This window comes from Numida meleagris, chromosome 2 (assembly GCF_002078875.1).
Source record: "Numida meleagris isolate 19003 breed g44 Domestic line chromosome 2, NumMel1.0, whole genome shotgun sequence".
NCBI classification, from domain to species: domain Eukaryota; kingdom Metazoa; phylum Chordata; class Aves; order Galliformes; family Numididae; genus Numida; species Numida meleagris.
Genome location: NC_034410.1, coordinates 73,623,175 through 73,650,948, shown reverse-complemented (window position 1 = coordinate 73,650,948; position 27,774 = coordinate 73,623,175). Strand labels below are relative to the sequence as shown.

The 27,774-nt window shown below is 41.7% G+C and overlaps 1 protein-coding gene across 1 annotated transcript in view; it reads right to left on the bottom strand.

The window, feature by feature from the left end:
* Positions 1-27,774, bottom strand: part of MYO10 (myosin X) — a 154,537-nt gene that overhangs the window by 120,392 nt on the left and 6,371 nt on the right. Inside the window, exon 2 of the mRNA XM_021386465.1 lies at positions 4,982-5,080. Coding sequence (XP_021242140.1) covers positions 4,982-5,080 — 99 coding nt within the window. The remainder of the gene's footprint in view (positions 1-4,981; positions 5,081-27,774) is intronic.

Genomic DNA, 27,774 nt, shown 5'->3' with positions numbered 1-27,774 from the left:
CTGAGCAGTGCTGCCTTTGCTGACATAACACCACCCCATGAAGGGCTTCTTTGTAAAGCGAGTTCACAGAAAGCTGTTTGAACTGACAAAATCTCTAGCGGTGAAATCTGACATCTGTTTCTAAAGAACCTACATTTTTAGGATACTACAGCTCAGCTGCTTCTATTTATAACATGTTTGATTTAAAAGTTCCTCTCAGTCAACTAAGTATGCAATTAACTGTTCCTAAATTTCAATGTCAGGCTCTACATAGTTTGCAGCAATTGGTTGAACTTTTACTTCCCCTGTATGAATTTCTTCACAGCAGATTTTCTCTACACACACCCACGATGTTGTAGATTTATAGTAAATGTCCACTGAAGGGTAGTAGCATTACTTAAAATGTGTGCAATTAGGTGCTGCTCTGAAAAGTCCAAAAATTCACCATCTTTGACACAGTGCTCCTTACGCAAACCACAATTACTCCTCAAACAAAGGGAATGTTCATTATACGTTTGTTGATGCTATTTTTCTACATATTTGAATGTACAAACAGAAGAAAAAAGTACTCCCAATTACAAGACAAGAAAGACATTCTTGGCATTAATGTCACACAACTCAAGCAAGTTCTTCTGATAGATTTCACACATCCCAAGCTTTTTGTATTTTATATCTATGCTTATCACTGGGGATAGTTTCAAGCACATCCGTGCAGGAGGACAATATAGTCCTCTTTCATCTAAAGCTAAATTATAGGATTTTATCTGTAATAAGGTAAAGTTCAGGTTATTTGAAAAAGAAAAGGAAAAATACTGGGAAGTTTTTTCCCCCTTCAGAACCACTGAGGCTCTACTAAGCAGGTACATATAAGTCATTTCAGACAAATAAAGCAATGACAGCGGGGCTTTCAGCATTTTATTTAGCATTCACTTGAGTACTTTAAAAGCTCACATAGCTTCATTAAAAACTTGTATGTTATGGCAATGAGGGAATGTCTGCTTTACTGTAAATACACCCTTAAAAAAGAAGTCATTTTAGCTCTAAAAACAGAGGTAAGAAAACTACACACAAAGATTAACTAAGATGCAGTACCTGTAATGCCATCCTAAAAATATATGTACGCACACAAGGAAAGATAAGGTTGTCTTTTTGTTGTTGTTTTTATTTTTTATCTGGGTATTCATAGACTGCACTAACATAGTTTATACATTAGTAGGCATGGCATTTCCAAAACTTCAGGCACAGTTGTTTTTCATCTTCATACACATCAGTGGAACAAAAAATTAAAGACAAAACAACCAGCCTGCCAAACAGCCAATTATTACAGTAGTCTTCTCTCATGGAAAGCACCTGAGAGATGCTCAGAAAGTGAAAAATATTCATGCTATTCCACCAGCCCACCAAATCACAGAGGATGATGGCAGCAGAAAACAGTATCACAGCAGTCTTTAATAATTAACAAATGAACCGCTTAACTTCAACATGCAGATACCACTAGAATAATTAGTCTTGCTCACTGAATAATTGTATTAGCATGTGATTATCAAGAAGAGATCCAAAACCTGATACACAACTTGTTATAGCTCTTAAGAGTATTGCATAATCTACACACAAGTATTTGCATTCAACAGCATTACTTACAACCAGCGCTCCCGCAGAACGCAGCTGAATGCCACAAAGTTTTTTGTTGCAAATCTATTTCCACCATTTAGAATAAAATGGATACAGGAAATTAATCAGTGATGTATTTTACTATTCTCTTCACATTATTTTGCAAACTAATGCTAGCAAAGACCTGTAACTGTGTGCAACAGGTAAACTTGCCTTCCGAGTCTCACTGCCCTGCCAAGTCCAACTTGAGAATTCATGCAACATGCTCAGCCGAAAGGTGAGTACTGGAAATCCTAGCAGAAGTTACTGTGTCGGAGATTAACTACAGTGCTATGCTTGGATAAGGTCGCAACATTTTCATCAGTTTGTCATTAGACTTGGCCTCAATAGCTGCAGTTCTCAGAATGGTCTGGGAATCAAGACACTGACCACACTTGAAAAACCATTATCACCCCACTGAAGCCTCATCCCTTACTTGCCTTGCCTCCTTCTTTAAAGTGAAATACAGCTTTGCAGGAGATCACCAAGCCATTAGAGGTATTGTCAGGCATTACCAGATATTTCTCGTAGTTGCTACTTTCTATGGCATGCAGGTAACCAAGCAGCACGGGCAAGGTATTCCTGAAGGACATCAGAAAGCAGCTGGAGGAACAATATGAGTCGGCACCGATACCAACCAGCACAGGTCCTTTAAACTCAGAGTGCACTTCTGAAAATGATGTCTTGAAAATAATTCAAGTAATAAACGCAGTGAACTGCTGATCTGCCCTTTGCTGGAGCGCAGTCGGCTCAGACCCACTGGTGACAGAGGTGTTACGCACTGGTTCTGACAGCTGCTCCCTACACTCCAGCTGTTTCTCAGCACAGCGTAACACCTGCTCTTAAAACAAGCGGGACAAACTGAAAATGCTGGGTTTCTTTCCTTGACTTTTACAGCATTAAGCTTGTCTGAGGAAATGGAATCAGCTGGATTATGTTACAGTGGTGGCTTGTGTCTTTCCGAACTACTTGAATTTTCAGCCTGCATCACGTACACCATGGAAAGGCCACAATACCCATAATACACATATACAAGGCTGCCAGCAAGCAACTTTTCCACTCACTGATGCCAATTCTAGCTCTGCCATTGCATGTTAGGGCACCAGAGTAAGCTTTCCATTTTCTATGTTACCTGCAGTTCCCTAAGAAGGTCTGTCAAGCTGAAAACACTTCTAAAAGTCAGGCTCTTCACAGTCAGTTGTCCAACTACAAAACTCTGAAAAGTCACAGGTAGTCTCTCCTGAGCTTTTGTGTCACTCCTACTAGAGGCTGGATTGGATTTACCCTTAAATGAAATGTTCAGTGCTGCACATGGCTTGGAGCATATGCCACTGTAACAACACAGATGGCAGTCTTCCTACTCTGCAAACAAAATACAACTGTGATGCCTGAACATGACAGATCCTTCTTTATTCAGCCTTAAACAAACAACAGAGGAGATGGTCTCTGCATCTGCACTTCACTGGGCCTCAAATTTCAGCAGACCAAGTCAAGGGTAGATTATAAATACACAAATCCCCAAATCTGAAAAAAAAAACAAACATACAATTTAACATGCATCCCACTGAAAACACACTAGTAAAAACAAGGTCGTCTTGTTCTCTTCTAAGGAAGCTTTGCACCTAGCAGTAGTTCATCTTAGCCTAGTTTTGTGCGCATCTTCCCCTGCGAGTCACCAGTCCAAGACACCTGGTAACCCGGAATAGGTTGTGCTGGTCCTTCAGTTTCCTACAGCGTGGCTTTCACTGCTTGTCTACCAACTTACATGAAGATGAGCATCTTAATCCAACACTGCCCAGTATTGCTACCAGTCAGGAATGCTTTATCAACATGCACCTTCTGTTCACTTGATAGCATTGTGAATTACCTTCTCCTCCAGCATCTGCCCTCCTGCCTCAGTCAAGACCATCCGTCAGATGTTTAATGTGACTAATAATCCTTTTTTCTTCACTCACTCCCTGTGAGCCAATCTCTCCACCTTTCTGCCTCCCCAGAGCTGTAGAGCATAACCACATTTTGCCACCAGAGACATGACAAGACACGGGTGCTTGATTACAACTTCCTCTCTGCTACTCTGCACATCATTTTCTCTGCTTCAGACCCCATTAGTCTCATGCCTCTTATCGTCCTACACTGCCAGGATAGAAGCAATTTAGCCTATATCTTGTCCATCAAAAACATTCTGCAATTCTGTCTGGTTCCTTTCCTGCCTGCAGAAAAACTTGCAAAAAAAGAAAGGGCTCCCTGGCTCTGACAGAAATGCTTTTCCATCTTGCTCACTCAGAAAAGCATTACATGAAGACAGCAAGAAAAAGCTACGTATTCCATCCTATTAAACTTTACTCAGCCTTGTTCACTACCTGAAGCTACCTCCATCCTGTACAAATAAATAAGGTAAGGAAGCAAAACTGAGGGGGGCAAAAAAATACATCCTCCAAAAGTCAGTATTCTCTTGATGCTGATGTCCCTGTCAGTGTGACTGTTTATAATCAAGTCCTAATGTAAAACTTGAATTCTACTGAAATTTCTTCAAGAAAGTTTCAAGAAGGGAGGTCTGATACACCATGGCCTAGGGGGGAGTAGAATAAATAGATATATGAAGAGAGTGAGTGAGAAAGCGGAACACTTCCATGCTGTCAGCAACTGGTAGGGCTGGTTCTGCCCTCTTCAGACTAAAGAGATGAAGAAAAAAAAAAAAAGACAAAAAAAAGCAAAAGCTGTCCATCGACCTCATTCAGCAGCTGGCAGCCAGACCCTGCCAGCGATGTGCTCACACAGCAGGCACACACCACCTGCAACTGCTGAGGTAACCTGAGCAAACAGGACAGAGCTGCTGGATCCATTCCCATCTCTCTAGAAAGGCAGGAGGCATGAGTGCTTGGCAGCCAGAAAGCAGTTAAAACAAAACAAAAGAGAAAGAGCAGAGGAATGGTCTCCTTCCTTCACAATTCTCATGTGGTAAGGACCAGCGGGGTTGCACGAAACATGCTGCCCTGATGTTGCTGTGGGAGGTCTGACTCACTGCTTCCCACTACACCTTGGCACGGTGATACTTCTCACTGTACAGATGCACAGCCCCAGCAAGGCCACCCAAGCCCAGCACATTAAGTAACCAATGACTTGTGCTGAGAAAGGCTCTCAAACCTGGCAGCATTCCTTCAACTTTGTCAGAGATGGTGACAGCAGCGGACCAGATATGCAATGGAAAGAGCTCTTAAAACCAAAGTTCCACGTTCAAGTCATTCACAAACCTTAAACTTCTACATTCCTCTATGTCCTCCCCATTAAGGAGAGCAGTTTCTCTTCCAAGAAGTGGTAAAAAGTGCAAAGCAAACACGAAAAATGCCCGTACCTGGCCATAGTCTGTCCTGAACACGACAACTCCTTCCGCACAGGAATGAACAGTACTTGGATAATGCTGGTTATTTTCTCGCAACCAGACTCGAGACCCCTAAAACAAAACAAAGTAAAGTTACAATGGCATAACTGAAAACTGAAGATAGAATTTCACTTGGCATTTTTTCTTTGGAAATACTTGTCAGATAGAAGGAGAACATGTAAAAATAAAATCCATATACGCAAGTGAGAGAAAGAAAATAAAATAATCTTTCAGTAAATACTTGCCATCTTCTACTGAAACAGTAAGCACAGGAGAACTAAAGTACTTCTGTTTGTTGTTGTTTTTTTTTTTTTAAATATATGTGCCTGTATGCCAGCATGAACAGCAGAAACTCATTCAGTGAGTCACGTGCTTCATGTTAGCACATGTAAAATGACGAAACAGTGTTTGAATTTACACACACGCTGTTTAAAAGTTGTTCCTCAAAGCCGGCAGGCTTGCTACCTGTTTATTTTCAACCTCTGTTAGGATCACAGCACTTCATCTCTATCACCTTTCACATTTTTTCTAAACTCCTTTGCCCTTTATCCTGTCCTCCTCTCCTGGCTACACAAGGACTCTGAGGATCTCATAAAAATCACCAACAAGCAAAGCTACAAAGAAATAGCATTTGCTTTTTAGATCCAAAGCGGCAACAGAGACACAATCAGCAAGCCAATAAAGTCAACGCAGGGTAGGAACAGCCTATTTCAGTTTTTAAACCAGCTATTTGCAACCCTCAAGGAGAAACACCCAAAGATACTTAGCTGCAGCACCCCAGTGGTCAGAACCTCAAATCCAGACTATACTCCTGCTCTCTGCACAGAGACAGCAGGCTGCATCTCAGAAATACAGTAGGGATTACATAGGGAGAAGGTTTTGTGTCTCCTCCCCAGTCAGAACAGACAAATTCTCTCCAGAAGAAAAGGTAAAGGTGTGACAGAAATGGGCTAGGATGTACCCTGATAATAAGAAGGTTGTCTGTATGATCATTATTAACAAACAAACAACAATTCAAATAATTAACCTTGCATGCCAACCTCCAAAGATCATCTTTGCCTGAATTTGTATAGAGAAACGAGACTTAAGCCTTTTAAAAGCTGTTATGAGTGCAGATTCTTAACGAACAATCACAAGTACAGTTTATTTCTGTTACATGGCTCATGAGTCTACCACGGAGTTCAGCCACATCACAAGCTGTATACACTTAAAATAATGTTGAATAAACATCATTCTTGTTTCTATGCTGGGAGAACAGCAGCACTGAGAAATGAAGTGACAGTCACAGAGAATACAAAAACTTTTGCTGCTGGGTTTCTCTGAACGGCAAGAGCTCAGTCACACACAGAAAAACTAATAAGAACATCCACAATATTTCCCCCTACTCCATCTTTTGGCAAACTGAAGTTATTTGCCATTTTATCTCCAAAACTTGAGCCAGACGGTTTCCAAGTTTATAGCAAGTCTGAGGCACCCAAGGGCACCTTCCCCAGAGCGCTCAATGCACGCTCCGGCAGGCACCTTGCTCTGTGGGGAGGCTTTGCTCTCCGGCCTTCCCGGCAGAGCCAAAGAATGTAAATGTCCTATGTGTATGTCAACGGTTTACGGGCGTTAGGCCCGATTCCGTGACAAAGGGGACGGGGGACCCAAGGGCCCACGTCCCGGGAAAAGGGGAAAGGGGAAAAGGGTAGGGAGATGGCCCTGAGAGCAAAGAACAGCGGCAACAATCTGAGGAGAAACAAACTAATTTACTAAATACGATATCGGAATGCCAAACAACACACTATAATACAATATAATTACAATTTAAGCTGATAAATCCAATACAGAGAGAGAGAATGTCCCAAAATCAAGGTAGGCCTTACTCTACTACCGACGATAAGACGGCTGGAGAGCGAGGTGCTGCCAAGACGAGAGACGGCGGAAAAAGGGACGAGGTCTCGTGATCTGCAAGTTTTTATACTGCGAGCTTCTATCTTTTCCCTCCGGCTGGAAAATGGTAACAAAGGAGCAAAGTACCATGGGGACTGTAGTAGTCCTTCTCTTCTGAGAACTAGGTATGTCCACTACATGATGTTATGATGTGGAATACCAATAACCGAAAATCACAAAACCATGACAGTGTACCTCAGGAGAGGTGAACAGGTTGCCCAGGGAGGTGGTGGAGTCACCATCCCTGGAGGTATTCCAGAGATGCATGGATGTGGTGCTTAGGGACATGTTTTTGTGGTGGATTTGTAGTGTGAAGTGATGGTCGGACTCAATGATCTTATGGGTCTTTTCCAAGCTAAATGATTCTGCAGTATCTACCACAGCTGCCAGGACAGAGAACAAAAGGCTCTTCTCTCATGCTAACTTGACTGCTACCACTACCAAAGCATCCCCAGCGGTGCCATCTCCAACCTGATGGGCACCCCTCCCTCCCCTGCATGTCCTCAGCGCCGTTGTGTCACCTGCACATCCACCAGTAACACCCACAGCAACGCTCCTGAGGCAGCACAGCCAAGGGGACTTGGCCCTGGCCTCCCCCCTCCCAGAGGAAGGCTTCAGCAGCCTGCTGCTGGGCTTCCAGTGTTCCTACCAGGCTGTCTCCACCTCGGAAACTGACCCATCTAAACACACAAATACGCCACAACAATCCTATTCGTCCAAAAGCGCTTCAGGACAACCAATATCCCGTTGTTCAGCTGGTTTATTATTTGCCAAATTCTCCGAGCTCAAGTAACACGAAGTTTATGCTTTCAAGGGCAATGAAAAAGCTTATAAACATTAAACCACAACAATATTTGCCAAAACCTCAGCATTCAAAATAGCCTCTCATAAGGAGGACAGTGTTTTCCATAGTGAAATTAAATAATGAATTCTGCATTTTTCTGGCTTTGAAACCAACACAGGGGCCTGAACAGCAGCGTTCACTTGGCTGGCCTATCCCTAAAATAAGCAAGTATGGAACGGTTTGATTTAAACAAATGTACATTGTGAGGGGTCAATGGCCACTATTCAGAGAGGCTGGAACAATGCAGTTTGCGGAGCCTGGGGCATCTGAAATGCAAATACAATGTGTGCTGTGGCGAGGTAGCTCAACAATAAAACGTCTGTGCATTGCAGGATAGACTGTGGGACCTCCCAGTCCGGGAGACGGAAAAGTCTTGGCATAAGATCCAGTAGGAACTACCCAATTTACAGTCACCTTCCATGTCCAGCTAGCTTTGCAACTATGTTACAGTCCCTTGGAAGCATGTTTGCTACAGGCAAGTGACAGTTTTGAGAACAAAATCCTCATTAGTTGTTAATTTACAGATAAGACTTAGCATATAACAGTCTTCAGATCTAAAAAAATCTTCAAACTTTGATCTCAGAATTCAGATACACTTTCATTTTGCAATTCCTGACCAAGTGCAAGGGACAAGTGGCTCGAAATGCCCTCTATCTCCTGAAGTGTCTTTTAGGAAGGTGTCAATACTCTGAAGCATATGTGTGTTCACTTTTTTACTTCAGAAAGGCAAGTTAAAAAAAAGGATTCACTGAAATGAAGTTCTGAGGTTTCTCAGAACCTGAGGCCTGGTAGCCTCTGAGTGAGTGCGAGGAATGAATTCCAGGCCAGAACTTCTTCTGGACCCACTGGAGATGCAGCTAACAGGCCGTGCAATAACTTGAACAACAGCCACAAAGCTGCCATATGTGCATAGGCATAACGTATATATACACATATGGATGAACAAGGATATATTGCATAATTGTTCTCATCCAAGACAAAATGCTACTCATTCACATGTTACAGTGTAAAATCCAGTTGACCCATCAACCAAGTGATTCAAAGTAGTAAAAACTGCTTTAAATTAAGAACAGTGAATGTAAGCGATTGTCACATCTGCATTCAAAAAAGCATTTGCTGTTAAGTCTTGGCAAAGCAAACGGAACAGTCAATACATATTTAGAGAACCTTTCATTCACACAGTACAGTAGCTTGGCTCCAAACCTAAATTCTAAGAAGTGTGAAGAGATGTTATTAACTAGGTCAAGCTAAACATTGCTTTTTAATGCAGAAGATAACTAAGATCACATTTATCTTCATTCCTCCTGTTCATAAAAACATATACCAATCACTAGGAGGGCCACAGCACACAAAAAAAAGCTATCCTGACAAAAATATAACCTTACTAATTTTGTATTAAACAACTCCATTACTTCTGAAAATTCACCCTTCGTTGCAAATACGCTGAGAGCATGCCTGGCCAGGCTATTCATGGGTAAACTCACGAAGCTCACTGTAGGTAGGATCTCTCTTACCAACCTCAACCCATGATGAAGTGTTCAGCCTCTCAAACAGAAAACCAGATCTGTTCTTCCATATGAAAATCCAGAGAAACAAACATGGCTTTTCGTCTAACATATTAATGTGTAATTCAGAATACTCCTCTTGATCTAGGTTTCCTTCTCTGCAGTGCCCATGTTTCCCAGTTCAGGTTTCCCAGCCTTACCAACAAAAGGATTCCCCAACACTGGATTTCAGGGGCAGCTGAAATACCAGAATTAATACTAAAGTCTGCCCACACTGCTGCCACATAGAATCATAGAATGGCCTGGGTTGAAAAGGACCTCCAAGATCATCTAGTTTCAACACCCCTGCTGTGTGGGGTCACCAACCACTAGACCAGGCTGCCCAGAGCCACATCCATGCTTGCCTTGAATGCCTCCAGGGATGGGGCATCCACAACCTCCTTGGGTAACCTGTTCCAGTGAACAAACCCTGTGAAAGAGAAATAAATGAATATTTCAGAAATAACTTTAAAATAACTCCTCTAATAAGTTCTGTCTCTCTCCAGACATTCTGCCTCCTGTTATCAAGAATGGGAAAACCAGCATTTTTCTTTCAGGAAGGCAGGGCAGGAAAGGTGGAAGAAGTGATGGAGGACTACTGGAATCCTAAGTCTCTGCAGAGAACAAGAAAAAGCAGACCTCTGGAAGGTATTGGAGCATTTAATGTAAATTCCAGTATCTTACACTTAACTACAACAAAATGACTACACACTTAAATATTAGCGAATACTGAATCTGGCTGAATGGAGTAAAATTCATTTTTCAAAACACTGAAGGCACTAATTGCAATTTCCTCAGAGAGAAGAGGAGGAAGCTACCACCACCTTCCTCTCAATGAATTTAGCTCTGCCTCTGAAGCCATACTGCTTTGCTTTGCTGTTTCACAGCAGAACAAAGCCATGAAGAAGTTTCCAGGGGATATAAGGTCAGTGTAGGAGGATAGTTTCGTGCAGAACAAAATCTCCCGAAAGCTCGATGTTTCTGTTGTCTCTCCATCCCCCACAACAGATCAAAGCAGCAGCTCTTCAGCTCCTGAAGTCTGCGCAGCAGCTGTTGATTAACCTTGAACAGAAACCATCTCCTTCTGTTTCAGTAACTGGAGACAGTGCAACACCAGCAGTAGAGTGCCACTTTAAAAGTAACTGGATTAAAACAGATATTATTACTGTTACTGACTTGACAAGAAACTGGAATACTTTTTTACCATCCCCAGGCCTTTGAATATGCCACCACTTCTTGCACGACCACACTGTATATAGTAAAGCCTTAAACAAAAAACAAACAAAACAACAGTTTCCAGTTATTCTTTACAGACAGAGCAGAGATTAACCTTTATACATGCAGGTGGACAAGCACGTTCCGCCCCACCTTCTGCTGCTTAGCTTGAATATGCACATCACTACATCAAAAGCCAAAATGCAACTAAGTCCATTCACAGAGCTCTGAAGACACGGTTGCCACCTCCTGAGGATGATAAGGTTTCCACACCACTAGGAAACCATAGCTTTATCATAGTGGAAGATGAAAATCCAGCAGTGAGGTACCATCAAGCCTTTTCAAAAGCCACTGTTATTGCTGCAGTCTGAATTATGATTCTAATGAGAAAGATTAAAGCATTACCTTTAATACTATTTTGTTCAGGGTTGTTTCTTTCAGTACTGCCAACCATGGGATCATGGCTGCAAAAAATAGAGTACCAGATTTTGAAATGCCTACATCACTATCAGTCCCAGGCAGGCTGGGCAGGATGCTAGGGAACACCTTTCTCGTGTCTGCAAGCTGAGGTAAAAAGAGCAGCTTCTAGGCAGCTGAGTCAATGGCATTTCTGATTAACAGCAATATTAAAAAGTAGTGCTCCAAGTACAACATGCCAGTTGTGAATAAAAGCACAAAAATGTGACACCTGGGAAGAGAGGAACACATACAGCAACTTTCTCTAGCAGATGTGCAGTTTCAAGTTCCTCAGTAAATCCTCAGCACAATGGATGGCCCTGAACACAACACTGCCTCCAGCGCTCTTCCTATCCCATCTTGCTTGGGAGGAGGGAGAAAGTAAGCTGTTAGAACTCAGTAAGGAAGAGAAGTCATTCAGAAGGGTGACAAATGAACTGGAAGAGGAGGCAGTTGTTGGTGACAGAGGGGAGATGTAAGCAACACAGAAGAGCTATAGCCACTGTAAACCTTTCCATCACCACTCATAGCAGAACAGGGGCAGTAACATCCAGGCAAATAACAGACCTCCCAGGATACACACTGTTGTCTTAAAATGAAGTAGTGAACATAATCTGCTTTCCTTCTTTTCGTTCCTAAACATGAAACATATAATATCCACACAAAAACGTTAAAATTTATCTTAAGAAGCATACAAGCACTAGCTCTGCCTGCAGAGATTTCAAAAGAAGCTGCACTTGTCTTTGATGACAATATCGTTTTGCCAAGCCATCTTATTTTTCAAAAACCTGATCATGGTTAATATGTATATATTAACAGAATTAACATATTAATTAATTTACATATAGAATGTAAAAGCCAGAAGGAAGAGAGGATGAACAACGCTGGACAGCTGGTAAATGAGACCGTGCCATTGGGCCTCTTTAGCCACAGTTCCAAGAGCCATGCCACCCTTGCCTTTTGGAGTCCCATCCAGCTGGCTGAACTCAGGCTAAGGAACAAATCCCAGGAAGGCCTTGGCCATCAGCAGTTGGCAGGTCTGGGCTGCCCAAAGCTCCGTAAACAGAGCTCAGGTCCTCCACCCCCCAGCTGCAATGACTCAGACAGTAATGTTCACCTGAACTCACCACCCACTCGTCCCTATCCGTACCCACCATAATATGTCAGAGGCAGTGCTCTGAATCCAGGAAAAATGTCTTTTCACCACATCAATTCCAACAGCTTAGATCACCCTGCAGCCTAGTCGCTTCATCCACATGATGGATGAAAAACAAGCATTTGCTCTGTCTGCGCTCAGCTAGGAAAATGTGGTTTTATGGACTGCAACAACTGGCTTCAGTGATTTGGCAGCAGCAGAGCTGAGGCTGATTTTGGAAACTCGGGTAGATGTTATCAGACTTGCACCATGACAGTGACAAGTCCAACATGGTTTATGACGTGCCTGGAGGTGACTGGGAACCAGTGCTACATACTCAGGATGCAAGCACTCTTAAAAAATAATTAATTAATTAAAAAAGAATCTTACAATTTGTGCATCCCTCTACACTCGGAGCCCAGCTGTTGTGCCAGGCTTTCACAAGCAGGTTTAGAACATGGGATGATCCTTCACCAGAGCAGCAGATGAATGTCCTGAGGAATGGAGGGCAGCCCTGCACCCCTCTGTGCTCTTCCTTCCTATCTTTTGTGCTCCAGGCAAGCACAGAAAAAGCAGATCCTGCCCCTGAAACCCAGTGCTGCAAGGCTCATGTTAGCAGCTTCCCACACTAATTTGTATGCTGCAAACCACAACAATCACTGAGCAGCTGCAAATCACCTGTCTGGAGATCACTTGATGAAAACACAACCAATTAAGCAAAAAATAATGGCCTATGTTATTATTAAAGGGCAGAGCACAGGCATATTCCCATGCACTCGACACAAAAACATGCATGCCAGCAGCTGGCTGCTCATGCTTTGGGGATAAAACCATCTGTGGAGGGTGCCTATCAGGGAGCTCAAAGGGTTTTGAGTGTCAGTGCTGTGCCAGGGAGCACCAGCCACATCAGGCTGGCTTCTCACACGTGTGAAGCCTCATGGAAGACACCCCACAACACTTTGCCAGAGGACACACAGTCAAAGCAGTACAATATCTCTTCCTTCTTCAGAGGTAACTCAGAAGGATGCTTGTGCTTTTTATGGCACATGATACCAAGCACCTTTTGCCCTCCAACTTCCAGAAGTTCACTGCTGTACAGCAAAAAAAGATGTTTTCTAATTAAAGACAACAGCCTTCTAGATAATCCTCCTAAGTAGCGTGTGCAATAGTTCTACAGAAGAACCACCTGTCAGTAGCAGTTCTGATCATGCCCCCCCTCTCCAGTGATTGCTAAGACTCTTCCTTGTTCCCAAGTCAGAAACTCAAGGAGAGACTCAACCCCGAAGTGAGATGTGAGTTACGTATGGCTTGATTGCATTTCAATGTATAAGAACCCCTCACTACTCCGGAACATAAAGACAATATCTCAAATCGTGGAGGATAAAAACCTATATTCTAATTCAATTTTCAAATAACTTGTAAATAGGACAGAAATGTGTCCTCATCTACCAACCCTGAAACAAAGCACAAAATGTCACTAAGTATGAACTAGCTGCTCACAGGTTACTTCTCAAACTATCTGAATGTCTTTATTAAAAAAATTGATTGCAAGAGGCATTTGAAAACACCTATTTCGGTGTGGGGTGAAAGCATCCAGCAAAGAAGCAAAAGAGGGACCTCTGGAGATGGGGTGGATTAGGATGCAGAAGAGGAAGAGAAATCAAACCCAAGTACCTTCTCCCGCTCAACTGTTCAATGGTTCAAGCCTAAAAAGCAGGACTAACTCCAGCATCCCCAGAGGCTACGAGGCAGCAAAGCATGCTGTTGGTACTTTGTATGCATGTGAGCATACATAGAAGGCAAAACTTAGCAGAAACCCTGGGAGTCTGTACCAAAGGAACATTCAGCAACAACACTTATATTTTAGATAAAGTCAGACATTAAGTTCAAATAAATGTACTGATCCTGCAAGAGTGCTGAAGTTTTGCATTTTATCAGCTTTTCTCTTCTCAAAGGTTAGGTGATGCTTTGGGAGGCTTTCCACTGCAGAGCCTCACCCATGCTGATGAATACCAATGGCATGCAGTAGTCGCAAGGTAAAAAGGCAGCCTGAAACACTGCGTTCATTATATCCAGCCCCTCAAGGTCACAGCCCCATGAAAAGCAATCTCCAGTTTTTGCTTAGACCACTCGAGCACTCTGACCAGATACGTTTCCTTCCAGTAATCCTACTCTTATTAGCATGTGCTCTGATTTTTCTGCAGTTATGACAATATAAAATGAAGCACCTACAGAGCAAGTCATTTTTTCCTTCTCTAATTTTCATAGAAATTACATTTAATGAAAATTGACTCCTTAATTTTTTCCAATAGTAAGCTGCCAGAAAGGAACAGCATTACAAAAAAAAAAACAAAAACAAAAACAAAAAAAAAACAAACAAACCAGGAAAAGGAGCAGGTATTTATATCAGTGCACAGAAGATCCACAACCCTTCTGCTGTCATTGATACTTTTACACCATATGTTGGCATGAAACTTATATGCCATAGCGTTTCCCATCTCCCATCTACAGAGAAACCCCCAAGGCAGGATATATGAAAGCAGCCGACAGGTTCCTAGGATGTACACCACCACACCTTTCCTTTTGGCTCAGAGCATCTTTTTAAAGAAGCTACAAATCCGCACTCTAGCTTTCAACAAGGTGTGGAACATTTCCTCACTTGCAGGCACACCTAGAGATTTGACGCATTCGTGTTCCTCATCCTTTTGTATTTTTTTTTTTTTTTTACAACAGGAATGAACATTTCCTGTTGTAAAATCATTATTAAAATCATCTAAAATCATCTCCATGATTTTAATTTTTCGATGCATGCTTACACAAGCTGGTAGCCATTAACAGAAAAAAAAATCTACTTCAACCTAGTATAAAAAGCATCAACACAGAGCAGTTGCTTCTACAGTTTTTTAAATGTGTATGTGTTGCTTCATGTTGCAGGCTGATGGAAGATTTAATCTGAAACAAAACTACAAAGCAATTAGGAGACCTTAACAAAACAGAAGCGATTTGAAGCATTAATACCTGGCAAAATGGGCCTTTATCCCAGAGATAAACAATGAGTCAAGTGAACGCGATTGGGCTGAGACTGCTCTTGATTACTATTTCTTAAGTGCAAAAGCATAACAGAAATAGGGCTGAACAGCTGAACATCTCACAGACGGAAAAGGACCTTCTTGGCCAAATGACTAATTACATTTTAATTGCTCCAGAGCTGCACCATCCGGACCCCTCACACCAAAGCTGTCCTCAGAGTTCAACAAGAAGTGGAACACCCCTGCAGAAGAGATTTTTCCCTGCTTCTGGATCAGGCCAGAAACCAGAGCCTATTGTCTCCTACACAACCAACCAAGGCCGAGACACTAACCTCACTGTTTTGGTCTAATTCCAGGGAGAAGACCCCATTTAATTCACACGAGGACCTACCGCTGTGGCCAGCACTCACACTGCCCCCAGCCTGGCAGCGCCCACAAATGCAGGCTGTGCAAAGCTGCACTGCCTGGATTAGAGGGATAGACATAAGACCAGAGAAAGACGCAGCAAGAGTGCAGCTGCTTTTAGACCAAAATATTCAAAAGCAAACTCCAGCAGATGTCAAGGCTGGTGAAAATAATGCAGTGACAGCTGAGACCTCAGGGTGTGAAATGTACTTGCATGTGAAGTCCAAGGATCTTTGTGGAGAGCTGAGAATGCACCGACATGCAGAGGCTGTGCTCCTGGTGAGAACGTGTCTAGAAGCAGGCATTTCTTTCCACTATGGCTACCTCATCTTCCAGACACTCTATTTTAGAAGAGTTTCTAATGCCTTTGACTACCACAGGCCCCTATTAGGCAACAGACAAGCAATCAAAGAATTGTGGAACCACAGAATCAAAGCATATCCCAAATTGGAAGGGACCCATAAGGATCACTGAGTCAAACTCCCAGCCCCATACAGCACCACCCAAAATTCAAAACCTACTGAGAGCACTGTCCAAACGCTCCTTGAACTCTGGCACATGGGGCCATGCCCACCGCCCTCTGGTGAAGAACTTTTCCTTGACACCCAGCCAGACCCTCCCCTGACACAGCTCCATGCTGTTCCCTCAGGTCGCGTCACTGTCACAGAGAGCAGAGCTCAGTGCTGCCCCTCCGCTCCCTGTGAGGAGCTGCAGCCGCCATGAGGCCTCCCCTCAGCTCCTCTGTTCTGGGCTGAGTAAACCCGGGGACCTCAGCTGCTCCTCATGTGTCTTGCTCTCTAGATCCTTTAGCATCTTCATAGCCCTCCTTTGGACGCTCTCTCATAGTTTTATGTCCTTCCTATATTGTGGCACCCAAAGGCATGCAGTGCTGCAGGTGAGGCCGCACAGTGCCGAGCAGAAGGGACAGCCGCTCCCCACACCCAGCTGGCAGTGCTGCTCCTGGTGTACCCTCAGGGTACGGTTGGCCCCTTGGGCTGCCTGGGCACACTGCTGCCTCAGAATCAATATGCTGTCAACTAGAATCCCCAGATCCTTTTCCACAGGGGCAACATACAATCAACATGCAACAACTCCAAGTCTGACAAATACATTCTTTTCTCCTGTAAGGGAAGTGCTTCACTAGGCTTACATAGCTCAATTCTTCACTCCCTCACCTCGCTGCCTGAAAGGCACGTTGGAAGATACAATGCAACAACCGTCATGGCAGGCTTTCACAAGTTAACTTTGTTCTCCCTAAAGCCCAGAGAACTGCGATTTTTCCACTAGCTACCACTGAAAGTGTATCTAGTCCAGAGTGTGAACTTTTCACATAGCAATTTATTTTAGTTGGCGATGAATTAAGTCAGCCAGTTCTTTCACAAGAGTCAACCCAGACAAGTCCACAAACAGCCAGCTCCGACAGTAAGCTGCAGTTCCCTGGTTTGTGAAACCTGGGAGGACTCTATAAACTTGCCATGACAGGGATGTTGCTTAAAGTTATTTATAAATAAGGTGACCACACAGTAAATCTAAGTCAATTTAGCTGGGTACCTAAATTAAAATGCAAGTGTAATACTCAAAATGCAACATTAGTGATTCTCGACAATCCACGTAAGTGCCTTAAAAAAAAAAAAAAAAGGCACTCCAAGGCGTACGGACTTTATAGTATCAAAATACCTGCACAAGCTCAAACTGGGAATTTTCCACAGCTGCTTGACACAGTGCTATTAAAACATATTTAATCTTTCATACGTACAATCAGATTTTTATGGCACTAAAGAATGCAAGTCTAAAAGAAATACAAATTTCTGCCTTTGCATAAACACTGCCAATATCTTTTACTATTTTTCATATTAGTAATAAATTTGCCCTCATTGCTTACAGTTATTACAACTGTAAGTCAACAAAATAGCCACTTGTCGATTTTTTTCTAATAGATTAGGTAAAGTTATGTGAAATGAAATTATCTAAGTACTGTTGAAAAACAACTTTTCCATAAATGATGAAGCATGCAATTGTGAAAAGAAGAAAAAGTATATGGGCAAATTACTGTAGAACAGAATAGGATTGAAGAAAGTCTCCTTAGTCAGCTGAGCATGTGCAGAATTTCAGCTGATGTGACTGGGATGTACACATGTGAGTAAGTGCTTCTTAAACTCAGACCTCATTTTAGAAAAATGCTCCAACTTGGTTACCTGGTGGGATGCCTGTCCAGTATGGACATTAAAAAGTGCTATAAAAAAAAATTAAAAAGTCTCCTGAAACATGTTACTAATTACTCAGATTGCTTTAGCCAAAAATGTATTTTTTACTCTTCAAAAAAGAAAACAAAACAAAAAAAAACCAGCCTGTTGTTATTAATCTCAGAGCAGCAGAACATCTGAGAAGCATCTTGTTCATTATTACCAGAAAATCCAACCCCACATGGCAGTTCTGCTCAATCTGGCGCCCCTGCAGTGTTGCTTAATGCTTTGACAATAGGAATCATGAAAAGCCACTTCCACTTTATTGCAAATAAATGTTGCAGTAGCAGTGTTGTTCCTCCACTGCCAGATCCCTATTACCTTCTTTCAGTGGCCAATCAGAAATATTTGGCTTCAAATACAACCACTTTTCTTTACAAAGAAGTCATAAACAATATGAAATGGAAGAATAACATTATGCTTACAGCACATGCCGCCCTTAGCCCCATAAGCAGCACATTAAATACTTTATACTACAGGGAGGAACAAAGATTTCCTCATCTATAAGGAAATAAAATTTGAGACATTGGAGTTCTACTGAAGATTCAAGTGTGCATCAGAAAATACTACAATACAAACCCCAAGGTCTATGTGCCTGCTCCTTCACCAAGGAAGATAACAAGAACTTGGCCTCTTCTACTTCAGGCGGTAGATCAGACTTTATTTGCAAAGCAGATATATTTGTAAAACAAAGAGCTGATACTCAGAACTGCATTTGTCAGAAACAGTAAGACCATTCACATCAGAAATTTCTAAGAGCTATTGTTTCTTCAAAGAGGAATGGTGCTGGTCATGTTTGCAATACCACTACTTTCTCTCGCACCAGCATGAGGGCCAGCACCTTATGCACTGCATCTCCTTCCCCAAGGAGCCTGAAACCAGAGGCTGGAAATGGAAAATCCTGCGGCTGTCTTATGCAACTAGAGAACCATGGTGAAAACAGATTCATTACCTTGTTGAAGACTGTAGGTCTTGGAGAGAGTCAGCAGCGAAACCAACCAAATCCCACAATAGCATTCACATGACATCACCTTCCCTCTTACTCACAGGCTGACTGCTCTTCCTACAACTTCCCTGTCATTTCAGGTATCAACTTGTCCCTCTTTTCAAGAAGTGACTGTATTTTCATCATAGTTCTACCTACTCATGCATATGACAAACACAGCTAAACCTTGGCAGTGTGTTTCTCACTTAGTCAAGATCTATTAAACAGAACACCTATAAAATATTGTTTTGGTCATATTTTAAGCTCCCTTTCATCTTTGGATAGCCAACAGCATGTTTATGCACAAATATGACCATCAGAACTTCTGTCTATATTTTCAGATACATACATGCTTTCATGACGCTTTCTTCTAGAAGTTACATTCCCACCCATATTCACATAAGCAAGACTATTTGTAGACAACTGCAGAATCTGTGCCTTGAGCTAAAAGCATGCAGACATACATGCTTAGTTTTAATTCCTCAAGATCACATTGGGTCCCATCCCATAAATGCACTTGATTTTCAGAGGTAATATGCAAATTCAGCCAACTTGCAAAAGAGCTAGTTGCTCTCTTTTGTTTGGCTGGTTCCTTAATGCACATATTGTCTACCTCTGTCCCTCAGATAATTTTTTTTTTTTGCCTAAAGATAATTTATGGACACATTTGCAGAAATAAAATATATGATCACATCCACTGGTCCTTCTGTCACAAAAAGAAATTTTTTGAAATTGTTTTTTTTTTTTTTTCCCAGCAAGCACAGTCTCTAATATTCAATAAAGAGCACATACTGTTAATGATTCATTCTAACAGCATACACAATCACGCCCTCTACTCTTGAGACAGATGTGTGAATAATACAGCCAATACTGCATCACAGATGTTGAACATGTCCTGTAAAACTTAATTACTACTTTTACTGTACACAATAACGAATAACGTATAATATCATATATCACTTCTTCCTGCTCACTTCAAGGAGGGGGCAATGTCCTATTTCTCTTCAAACAATTTTTCTACACAATGTCTCTAAGTTAAGACTACTTTTTTTCTTCTAATAGCAGCTCTCATTATACCATCTGGAGCCTGAAATACAGAGAATGGCACATAATTACCCTTACCCACAACTAACAAATCAATTTCTTCAACAGTTACAAAGCACAGAAGACACCATTCCCTTTACTCCCGACTTTGTACCTAAGTTAGAAGTAAAAAAAGCATTATTGAAACTAAGTCTTCCGTGGGCCAATATGGTATCAACATTTTTAGTGCTTTAAAGCTGATCATTTCTTAAGGCCAGCTTCTTAAAATGCCAAAGAAAATCTCATACAGAGCTTCACAACCAATGCTGAGTATCTCCACTACAAGTCACCAGTAGTACGCATTCTTCCATCAATATGTGCCATGCAGAACACTGGTAAGAAGGGGGCTTGATGGTTTTGTTAAAAGAAAATGAGTTCAGAAAAAAACAAAACCAAAAACCCCTCATTTCTAGCTTTCCAGGAATATGCCTGCAATAAGAGACGCTCTACAGTCAACATACAAATCAATGTAACAATATTGACATGGGTTAAAAAACGGCAGTAAGTTAGACAAGTCATTTGTTAACAAAGCCACATCTGTACAGGGAAAAAACAGAGAGCCAATTGTGATGGAGACTTCCTGCCCTAATTCTTGATGGTATGAACACAACAGCAGAACCACATCAGTTCTCCTGATTAAAAGAGGCAAAGCAGCATGCACTATGTGGGACTACCACATTCCATTATCAGCTTACGAATTCCAGCAGTAATGCAGAAGAGCACTTTGGTGTGCATTTAGCTGCAAGTGTGAGAGTAGCTCTATAAAAGTTATGAGTGCTTGAATCGTGGGCATTACTACTTAGTGTAATTTGTCCCAAGATCAGCAGTAGTTACCTACTGAACCTTAGTAATTTTGATCAGCTATTGTTCAGTGGAGTTTTGAGGGTTCCCTGAGTCACTCAGCAGGGTGAGCCTTCATTAACCTCCCAAAGCAAGCCCGGACTGTGTAAGAAGCCAAGTAACTTGTATGCAGCTAGAAGCCAAAACAGAAGGGATTTGAGAACATGCTGAATTTTAAGTACATTGCGACACAGTTCCATCTCTGAATTAGAGAAAAGTCACATGTTCATCCAGAGATTATCAGCTGTGCTGAATCAAGATCTCCTTACTTCATTTAAGCAGAGCAACAATTGGAGCTAAATATTCAGAGAAAAGATTATACACATCCCAGTACTATACAAAGTCCAGACATCAAATTCTATTGAACTAAACCCAACATTTTCTTTTGCTGCTTGTTTTGGGTTCATTAGCTGTAGCCATGATCTCGTCACCTAGCTTTGAAGCACTGATACCCTAGATCTCTGCTGCCCCTTTAAATCTACCCACATACATGCCCGCAGTTCTCCAACTACTTCCTCCTCCTGCACAGCCAGCAGCACTACCGCAGCGGCTTGTTTGGGCACTGCCAACGGTTGCTGATAAGAGGTGCGAGGCTCAGGGCAGGGAGCAGCTCACATGACTGCAATTCAGAAGAGAGCTTTGAAGCAGCCCGCGCTGCAGGAAGCTGCATGAGAGCCCTTTTGTAACATGGAGCTAGAGCAAGCAGGACACACCAAGCTGAACTTTGTTTGACTCAGGATATACTTAAGTGACATTGCATCTTCGTAAGCGCTTTTACTATTATATTCCAAAAGAGAATAGGTAACATGCATGTAACGAGAAGTGTGACAAATCCATGAACGTAGTCAGCACTAAGGGAGAAAGAGGATATGACAGAAAAAGCATCAATGCTTGGTCAGTCAACAGGCAAGAAACCTAGGTCTGAAGATGAAAGCCCTAACTGCACCAGAGAAATCAAAGACTGGTTAATTATTATTTAGCTCTTCATGCAAGCCCCGAATTTCCTCACTTAATTATGCCAAAATACAACCTAGGGCAGAAGGCAGCTGTTCCACTGAATGAAGACTTTAAACTGAGAAAATGATTTGTGGTAGCAGCACAGGTAAAAGCACAGGACAAGGGAAGAAATCAAGAGACCTGGACTGTTTAAGGTGCCCTGAGACGTCCTCTGGAGGAGGTCAATGCAAACTCCTGAGGACTGCAAAAACTGCATCCCCTCCAAAGCTATTTCGAAACTGCTGGTGTTCTGGGGTCCTAGGACAGCCATCAGGGGGATCATGGCCTAACTCATGGGATCCTCCACTCCAGTGCTTCAGTGCACATCTCCAGAAAGCCAACCAGCAGGCAGGAAGAAAACCAGCCACGAGACAGGAGGTTGCAAACCAGGTGGTATTTCTGCCAGGAACACAAGCCACTAGAAATGAACTGATTCATAAATTCCTTCATCTATTTCATAGCGAAACCAAATAGCATCTGCCATTTATGCAGGTGTACTTGAAGAGGGCCAGTTTTCTTTGTGCAGAAAAAAGAGCACCAATTTTTTAAGCTATCTAGAAAAATGGCATGACATAGCGTACCTTAATTTTTACCACATGGTGAAGATGAAAAACTGGAACAACCTCTCTCTTATCCATTTGAAAGCCTAACAAGTAACTTGTTTTCACTTATTTATAGACACTAATGGTTACCACTTCTGAACTTATTTTTTCCTCCTCAATGAGTCACCTTTCCAGTAGGGAAACTAAGCTGTCAGCTACTAAGGTTCTTCTGTTATTTTTACTCAGTATAGCTTTTGAGCCGTCAGAAAACTTCCAGCGCTTTGAAAAATAAACAAAACAAATAAAAGTAAGGCTTTTTAACTGTTTCAATCAACTGCAACTACAAAAAGTCAGAAAAGAGGAGCATTTATGCAAAGCAATTGTTTTTTGTTCTGTTTTTAAATAATCCTGAAATAACTCATTGTTATATAGTTTCGCCAAGTTCTGCAGACATTCCCCCAGCTGTGTCAAATCATTCACCTAAACATAATAGATGAAAAGAAGTATATGCAAAATACAAACATGTTAGTTGACTAACATCAGCATTAGCAAGGAACAAGAGCATAAACATCATATTTACATTTGTATGGGCAGTGAGTATAAGGCGTTATCTTCCTTTATACCTCTCCTCTATATTGATATAAGGAAGGAACCAACAGCACACAGCATTGCAGCTTGATTACAATAAAATCAACAAGCTAAACGAATACACACATCCATAAAAGAAGTGACCATTTATAAAGCCATGGCTTTGACCTTATTAACGTAGCCTTTTTTAAAAGCACACAAAGGAGCATCCTAGCTTTCAGACAACCCTAAAAACCACGACTTCTCAAAATGTTGGCATTTCTAACACCGGAACCAGCTCTGCAGTGACTTTCACCCACGATGGCCACTCAGACTACATAAAGGGTCTGCACACTTTTCAAAATCAACCACTTGCAAGCAAACATAGGTGAGAACTTCAACAGGTAGCAAATATAGGTGAGAACTTCAACAGGTAGCACACAAGCTCAAGCATTCAAAATTTATTACAGCTTGTATTTGTCTGTTCCAGAAGCAGCTGGAACACAGTAAGTCCCCAGTTACTGTCCAAAGAAAAAGGATCCCCTGACTAACACCCTCCGTTTGCATACCCATGCCCCACAAAGAGCTACTAAGGAACTGGCTATTGACAAAGGACCAAGCCCACAGGAAAATACATATATTTGGGCATCACTTTCTGTCTTCCACCAGCTACAGACAGCATCTCCACCTAAGCTGCCCCATATGAAGGCTTCCTTCTGACAGCAGTGTGACAACAAAGTAAAAGTTTAACACAAGCATTTAATTACACTGCAATTATGCTTATTCGTGGGCTTTGTATAAAAGAGCCAGGGAGTTCACTACTGCTGTAGTCATTTAAGGTACTGAATCACTCAGGCAAAATGGTGCAACGTAAACATGGAAATTAGGAAAAGAGGCTCTCAAAACTATGCGAGAATTGCCCTTTTGCTACAAATGCTATGCAGCTCTATGTCAAAATCCCATCTGCCATCTGTGCCAACTTCTCAGATTTGGCATGAAAACTATTGGAAACGTAACTGCAAGAGTTGAAAGAGGGCTGCTGCACACATTATATTGTATAGCATAGATTTGCTGCATTGAATAATTTGTTTATTCCTGAAAATAGATTATTAAATGTCACATGGTAGAAGGCGACTCTCAGCGCTTAAACAACAAAGAGCTCACTTTATCAGATATTCATTCTGGTATACTCTTTGAAAAGAAACAGGAAATGCCATCCTTCAAAGCCCCACTGTAAAAGCCACACTGACTTTCTTCTGTGGAATACGAGACTCAATCATTACACAGAGTAAACAAACCTATTCATCGTACTTATCACCAGAAAGCTGTAATAAGGAGATAAACTGAAATCCCGTAGCCACATCTATATTTAATAAGGGGAAGAGATCCAAAAAAGAAGACCAACAAGACAAGAAGTCTGACCTACAGAATCCCCGTCTATTTCTTGTCCTGGCATGAACCCCACAGCCTTGCCAACTTGGCTTCTTCCTGATGCAAATAAAAATATAGCCTAACCAAGATACACAGTTCTTTTCTGAGCTGCTGAAGTGGTCAAACAGAAGTGATCACTTTATGTAGTCCTCTGCTACTGCTAACTGCACAGCTTTGTAGAACAAAAGGGTTTGGCTTTTCCTCAGGATAGACAACTCTGTAAGGAAAACAATCCCACACCTCTCAACAAATGCAGTTAACTTCACCTGGGTAAACATTTTGATGACACACTAAACAACAGCAACTAAAACAGGACCAAATAATCTGTTTCTTTTAATATTGTAAACATTAATATGTTTTCAAAACAAGGAATAAACTTCTCATATCTCCTGACATCAAAATCAGGGCCAATTTGTCTGAAGGCAAAGGGAAGGCATGAGAATCCCTCCAGATAAATTCTGAATTTCCTATATCAAGTTCAGAAAGAAAGAGCATTTACATATATATTGCACAATACAAAAAAACACAAGATTGACAGCAGTACTATTTTCAGAATCCAGCACTGCATCAAGAGCTAAAAGAATGTTTTCTCCAGGTGCTGCAGAACTCACGGAATTCTTCTCTACTGCCCTCTGAAGGTGTGCAAGGCTCTACAGGAAGGAGACCAAGGGGCTTGCAGTATTGACGTCAACTACAACTTTCAAAAATACTCAGCTTTGTAATTCCAGCCAAAGTTAATGACAGCTTCAGCCCAATCCCAGCGAAGAGACAGACAAGCCATAAGGAAAAGCCCTTGGGTAAACTCGCTCAGGGTGGGAATGCAGCTATGCCCCCTAGGGAAAGAGAACCAAGTGTTTCCCTCTGCTGAGGCATGTGGCACCTCCTGTGAGGGCACTCTCCAAAACAAAACAAAGTGAGACTTATATTAACACACCCTTCTATCGCTGGCCTATAATAAGGAATTATTAATAGTTTTCAGGAACATATAGGAAGAAGCAACACTAACACATCAAAGTGCATGTAGCCTTTTATTTCCTGAGCCATCCAACACAGTGGTTTACCCTTTGTGTGCCATTAGCCAGGATCACGTGTGAAGATACAGCTCAGCTCCTGAGGCCTGCTGCTAAGCTTCTCTCACTTCTTCCTTCTTCCTTCTGTCTTTGGGATAAAACACAACCAAAACCCAAATAATTTCACAGAAAGATTTAATCTAGGAGAACTCTTCAACATTCACCTTTGCTCAGTACTTACTCAAAAATCTCTAGCAAGGCTCTCCAAAAGATAAGGATTACATACTTTCAAAAAGATAGCTTGATAACACAAACCAGGCAAAATGCCCCACTAAAGCAGAGGAAGTATATGCTGCACATGTATGTATGTGCTTTATTTGCAAAAAATAAAAATAAAAAAAAAATGCACTGACATACAACTACAGGAAGGCTATTCAACTATGAAGTCAGGCAGGATACTGAATGGCATGGGACATCGACAAAGCTTGTCCTCTGGGACACTTCCCTTCACTTGTCAGCATGCCACTAATCCCAGAAAGAGTAAAAGATATCATATGGATGCCCAAATACGAGCTCTGCTCTAACTTGTTTCAATTTACCCACTGGAGGAAGGGCCACTGAGATGAATAAGAAATCCAACTTAAGATGTATTACTCATAATCCAAATTTTCACTGCAAGTTCACAAAATTATAAAAATTACCACCACCTTTCAGTTTTGAATACTTTCTTCCATCCAGAAGAGTAAACTGCCAAGCTTTCCTCAAAGCCTTAAAAGGGCTGGAGTGCTCTTATTTTTTTTTCCCCCCCAATGGCTGAATATGGTTGCTTTTTCTTTGCAAAAAATAACTAAGCACAGAGCCATTCACTAGGAACAATAACAAGATCTCATATAGAAACCGTGTGTTAAGCCACTCCACAAAAGAGTTTACTCAAAATGGAAATGTTAACAACGTTGGTCAGTAAAACCACACAATGATTTCTGCCAGGTTTCAAATGTGAACCATAATCAGGTCTGTTACCAGTAAGCAGTTCAACGAGGAAAAACATGCATTAGCAAGTTCCTCCAACATAACTCATGTTTGAGATTTCAATGCAGATAAAAAAAATTCTAATTTTTCTGCCAAATGGAAAGGTTTCTATTGGTTAGACTGATAAACACTCCATTGATCACAAAGGAAAATAACACCTAAGCAGGGAGTAAGCCACATCAGGTGTGAAGTCCCAGGAGCAATGCCCTATGGAGCAGCTGCAGGACATGCAACATCTATCCAGGATAAGGCACCAAAAAGAAGCATAAACTTTTATCTGAAGTACGATCTTGATTAGGGACTTTGCAGAAATGAATCTAGGACTGGACAGGACACTCTCCCTCAACATCCTACTACTTCTTCCAGGTACATTTAGAAATACCAATAATCTTAGTAATCTTTTCCTATTGATACTTTTCCAACACACAATGTTCAAATTTCCTGTGTAACAAAGCAGTCATTTCTTCTCCAGCATGGATACAGTTTACTTCGTAGGACTGACCTGGAAGACAGCAAATACCAGTCCTCGTTCTGCAGTCCAATTTTTTAAAAAGACACATCTTTAAAAGCACAGAGTGTTTGAGCTACTTAATAGACTTCTAGCTAAAAGGATAATCCAATTAACTTTTCTTAATTGGTTGGCTGCCCAAAACAAAGTTGCATTGTTGCATTACAATTAATATGACCAGCGGATAATGCTCAAATTTCAGACATTCATGGGCTATCTTAGGAAATCATAAGTAATGAAAAAAAGAAGTAAAGCAAAACCCAGAATACCCAACTGGGAACTTGCCCAGAACTGCTGCCCCAACACCTAGCCATCCTCTTCCAAGGCTCAGTAGTAAATTAAGATGCCACACAATAACAAATAGCTGGAAGATCAAGAGAAGCAGGAATGTAAAAGTCATGACCCTCTCATACAAGCCTGAAGTTATAATCAGTCTAGTCAGTTTTGAGGTCGCATCCCCAAGCTTGTAGCCACAATTAGTGACTTAAGGGTGGTAATTCTCTTTTTCCCCCCTCAGCAAAAGTCTTAATTTCTAGTTACTTTTCACTGCTTGCATTTCACCAGAGCTCCAACCAAAGCTACATCTAACTCAGACTTCAGCTGGGAGCTGTGATTCACTAGGGGAAATACCGGTCTTGTGGCTGAAGGGGTTTGTGAGATCAAATTGCCCAGAGGACACATTTCCCAGCTCTCTGTAGAACAGGATGCATGGAATCAGACAGGCTTGCATTTACTGCATTGTGCATGGAAAGGATGGAGCTGCTGCTCCTGCCAGAGCACATCGCAGGAGATGGCACCATCCTCCTTCTGACCCAACACGTGCACTGGAGCTATATCAACCCAAGAGGTACCCAAAAACATTTCTATTGCTGGATGGTATTTTTAATTGATATCCACATTCACTCCTGATATTAAAAGAAAGGAAAAAAAAACATCAAAAAACAGACATGCTGTTCACTTATCAGAGGCTAG